The sequence below is a fragment of the Penaeus japonicus genome, unplaced genomic scaffold (assembly GCF_977035675.1).
Source record: "Penaeus japonicus unplaced genomic scaffold, GWHDUDI00000001_assembly GWHDUDI00000030, whole genome shotgun sequence".
NCBI lineage: Eukaryota > Metazoa > Arthropoda > Malacostraca > Decapoda > Penaeidae > Penaeus > Penaeus japonicus.
The window spans coordinates 13,138,236-13,143,235 of NW_028234432.1; the positions used below are offsets into that span (position 1 = coordinate 13,138,236).

General features: G+C 35.0%; 1 protein-coding gene across 1 annotated transcript in view; it reads left to right on the forward strand.

The window, feature by feature from the left end:
- The window catches only part of LOC147468217 (uncharacterized), a 7,327-nt gene extending 2,565 nt beyond the window's left edge, over positions 1-4,762 (forward strand). The window contains exons 2-3 of the mRNA XM_086554611.1: positions 1-48; positions 365-4,762. The exon at positions 1-48 is cut by the window's left edge and continues 152 nt beyond it. Of these exons, the coding sequence (XP_086410737.1) occupies positions 1-48; positions 365-776 (460 nt within the window). The 3' untranslated portion in view covers positions 777-4,762. The remainder of the gene's footprint in view (positions 49-364) is intronic.
- Positions 4,763-5,000: the final 238 nt, after the last annotated feature.

The window sequence follows — 5,000 nt, forward strand, 5'->3', positions numbered from 1 at the left end:
GATACATACAGGGGAAAAGCCCTTTGTATGTCACATCTGCAATGCGAGGTAAGTTTTTTTTAGGAGTATTACCTGTAGGTTTTGAATTTCTGGAGGATTTTTCTTGTTTGACGAAATGGTGTTATGTTTAAAAGCTTTTAAAAGTACAAATGCAGTATAATTATCAAATATATTTTCAGATGTTAGATATTTTGTAATATGATATCATATTTTAAATCCTTCAAGAATTGCTGCACTTTTGTCAGTGATAGAAGGATATTTCTGAAAATGCAATTATGAAATGAAACCTCTTGAGATCTGCTCTAAGTAATGCAGGCTGTTGCCTTGTATGGAATACCAAGTAACTGTCCTCATCAACCTGCAGATTTACTCAGAAGGAGCACCTGAAGGGCCATGTGGAGAATGTCCACCACAAGCATGGTGAGAAGGGGCTGGACGACCTTGACCCTCTTGAGGACCGAGAGGACCGAGAGGACCGTGATGACGAAGAGATGGACATTCCCCCCTCGTGCTCCTCGCCGCCTCCTTCCTCATCCACCTCCTCACCCACCCTTGCGCCTGTGTCATCCCTCATCTCCTTGGCATCGAGTGCTTCCCCGCTTACCTCAATTCTCCCGGCCTCATCGCTGGTCTCGTCCTCTGCGCTGTCCACCTCGACATCCCTGGCCAATGATCTCAACATGAACCAGTTCACGGCCCTCTATGCGCCAGTGACCCGGAAGACTGTGAACTCACCAAACAAGCACATGCAGACCATTACCATTAACTTTAACTAGTGCCAATTAGCTAAGTGCCTTTGGGTATGTGCTTTTTCATAATCAAGATTCATAGATTCCCCCTCCACTGCCATTATTATTTTTTTTATTTGAATTTTTTTTCACTAGTTTGTATGAAAAAAATTACTTCATTTTCAGTGTTAGTGCTATAGCATAAGATTTCTTTTTTCCATTGCATTCCTCAAAATGTTTCATTTGATACAAGCCTGTTTCTTGTTTTTCTCTCTCTCTCTTTTTCTTTCTTATAATGGAGAAGACAGTGAGAGTTGTATTTACCATTAACAGATGTTACCATAAAGCCACCAAAAATTAGTTTATCTTCAGTGAATGACACAATAGACATGCAAATCTTTATATATGTTCTATCATTGCGAGAGTGCTAAAGGGGCTGCTTTTGCTGAAGTAAGGGATGATGGCATTAATGTCTTTCACTGATGAGAAAAAAAGAAAGATAAAAGTGTGCTAGTGCACTTGTACTTCAAGTATTTTAGCTTGGGGGGAAAAGTTTTAATACAGACCTATTTTTTTAAGGATTCTTGAGGGGAGTATGAAGCAGTAATTGTGTATTCCAAATTTTAAAGCTCTAGAAAATGTAAACAGAATGTTTTGATAAGGTTTTCCCATTACCTTATTATCTGAATGATAGTGGTTATTATACAAAGGGCTCACAATTATTATATAGCACAGAAATATAATTTTTGGTTTCAAATTTATACAATTATTATATCCTTGAAAAATACTTTCACTCACAAATATTTTTTGAGGGTAGTCAAAATTAGTTAGAGAATTTTTGAGAATTGATGGATTGCTAATTACACAAGTTTCTAGTGTCTGGTAGTTAAACAAGGCTCTGGTATAGGATCATTATGAAAAAAATAAGTTGCAAGAAGAATACAGAAAGTACTGGTGGTGCAAGATGCCTAATAGTGACCAGCTAGGGTTATATAAAATAGGGCATTACTCCTTCCTAAATGATGGTTATGAATGGTCAGTCCCTTTTCATTCTGCAAATGTCTGGGTGCTCTTATAACAGAAGGCAGGCTAGCAGATGATAAGATGTACATAAGGAAATGAAATGCTACTCTATATCAAACTCGATAATGCCAGTCTCTTTTATATTACTACTCCTCATCTGTGCTTGATTTTAGTCTTTGGACTCTCATAATACCTTGTGATGTCTCAATTACTCAGAGGATGAATTCCACAAGAACCAAGGTCACATGATGAAGAATTCTCCTTTTAGCAATTTTTAAAATATTTTTTGATATTTTATTTGTTGTGATAAGGCAGATCTTAGATTTATTTTATATTGAGAATTATTTCAAAATCGTACATTCCACTTTTTTTGTGTTATTTTAACTTTTATGACAGATGTCAGTATTGGTCAAGAAGTTCGCAAGGTATATGTATCAGGCATAGATTTGTGCTAAGGTGAGAATAGACTTAAGAGATGCTCAATAAATGGGTAACATTATAACTGTTATCATCATCTAATTATTCCATAAATATGTTAGTTTCAGGTTTACTGAAATAAGATGATGGTTTTAAATTGCATTTCACACTTTATATAACTTTGCTTCCCTTGTTTTTATTTTTGTTTCTTTTCCTATATCCAATATTATGACATTGTTTCTCACACCCTTGTGAAGGATACATCTTACTGTGATCTCTTCTTCTTTCAAAAGGGAATAAAGAAATGAAAGGGTACTTAGTTTTCTTGTTTGAGAAATGTTTTTACTTTGTATTTTGATTGATCAGTATTGAAATTGGCATGTTATCATCCTGCCTGTAGGATAAATTGGTTAATATTTGTATGTTAAATCTTTATCTACAATATATATTATATGACATGTTTACTATGTTCACTGATGTGTAATGCTTCCTTAGGAGCATTATATATATTTTGAGGGGGGATTTGACTGCATTTATAATGTGTTGTGTTAGAAAAGATAAATTTATTGTTACTGAAATATTGCACAACATATCTATGCAACTAAAGTTGATTATATTAGACCAAGAATGTCAGGTCTTCCTAACCCACAGACATTAGACAGCAAGTGAACAGTGATAAGCATGTAAAGTTTGCCCAGACATGAGAGTCGCCAGGAAAGGACTAATCAAATTCCATCAAACACTAAAAAGTGAAAGTTGGTGATGAAAAGAATATACATAAGTACTGCTTTGACCCCTTTTTTCTACAATTCACTGGCCTTGCCTGTAAGTCTCTTGGGTTATCCTGGTTCTCAATTTCTTCTCTTGCTGTCAGTTGGGCCTCACTTGCGTTCTATCTTTTCTTGTCCCAAGTTAAGGAGGAACACGATGCTATTGCCACTGCTCTTTTGTTTCATGGTTACAGTGAAACTATGTACATGACATGTCATTGTGGCTTTTTAGAAGTAAGAATCATGGATGATTATATTTTTATGATGTTTTTTTCTTTTTTTTAAAGATGTTTTATACATGTAATCAAAAGTTTGATTACCAAAATCTTGAAGTAGGGTATTTAATATAGAATTTTAGGAAGTTAGCCATAAGTTACATGAACTCATGCAGTGCCTAGCAAGACATTCCATAGTTTTTAAGAGTTATTGTAATCTACTGGTCATTGGAGGTCCATGGAATAAAACGAGTAAGAAATGTATGTCAGCATGCATTCACTAAAGAGGAAGATGCATGGAAGCACATGCTATGAATATGTGATAATTTATCCTTTCCACCGTTACTAGTTGCTGGTCAGTCGTCAGTATGTATTGTTATGAAATTGATATTGTGAACTTGCTGTACCTAGAACTGTTTTCAGTAACTTGTGCCTTTTGTTTCTCTGTGATCATGGGAAGACAAAAAAATATCAAGGGAAGTTTGATGTGAGTTAGGTATATGTTGTTAAGTTTAGGAATAGCTTCTATTCAGAGAATGTAAATTTGGCTTTTGAATTAGTTCTTTAATGAGTATGCTTAGTAAATATCACAAACTTGTGATATTTTGCTGTCGGAATGCATAGCACAAAGGCCATTTATGTAAGGGAAAGAGTGCATGTGTAAAGCACACAACATTCACTCATGGTTTATTGTTCAGTGGATTTCTGTTAATTTTTTTTTCTTTTTTTTCTTTTTTTAGTTATGCCACCTTTTTTGAGGTCATGTAGTTTGTCAAGCTAAAATGAGGCTCAACATTGGTTTAATGAAGACTCTTCTGTGATAAAATGATTACTTCTGTTACATAAAACCATCTCAGTTATATAAGTACTTCAACATGCACACATACAAAAAAATTACAACTTTCATATTGTGTTTTAATCTCTTGTTATATGAGATGGTTTTACTTAAAAATAAAATACATGATGTGATTTCTGTACACATGTATTTTGTGTTACATGCCTTATTTTCTGTACCTGCATTTCTGTTATCAATTTTAACTACTAGGAGAGACTGATTATTGTCCAATAGTTCTTTTGGGCATAAATTCCATGTTCCTTTATGTTTACTGTTTTTTTTTTTGTTTTTTTTTTTTCTCCTCCAACAATATCTGAATTAGTAGATCTAGCTTCCCACATGCTGATGGTTTCTGAGGAATTCATCTCTACCAATTTTATAACTCATTTCTTCACCTACACATGTCATCTAGGAAGCTAAATACATTAATAATTGAATTCAGAAATCACAATGATCTGATTGACCATATTACTTATGTACTTATGGTGTGGTTGTGAAAGCTAAGAGAAATAAAAAGGTGTCCTATACAATAGATCCCTAAACTTAGATATTGATTCTCAGTGTATACATTCCAGTTACTTTTATTTTCCAACTCAACATTCCTTACAAGAAGTGATGATATTTTTTTTTAACGCTGTTTTGTGATGTGTCATTTGTATGAAATATTGTCTAGATATATTTACCTCTATGTAGCTTTAAAGCTATCATTTATTTTTAAGTTCAAGCTTGGTGTTGGGTCTCTGGGGAGATAAATAAAAAGACATTGTCTATAAATGTGTTTTAATCTTCACCATTTTGTATCGCCATTCTAGCCGTCTGGTTAGCTCATTGGTAGCGTGTCGACTTCACATCCCCGTGGTCGGCAGATCGAGTCCCGCCCAGACTCGTGAGTTTCCACTGTCACCTGGCGGTTACTGACGTAGCTGGGCACTGCGTTGGGTAAGGACCAAGCTCAGATCGAGTCAACACTCGTTGGCACATTCTCTCACGAGTCAGCACACGCTGGCACAGG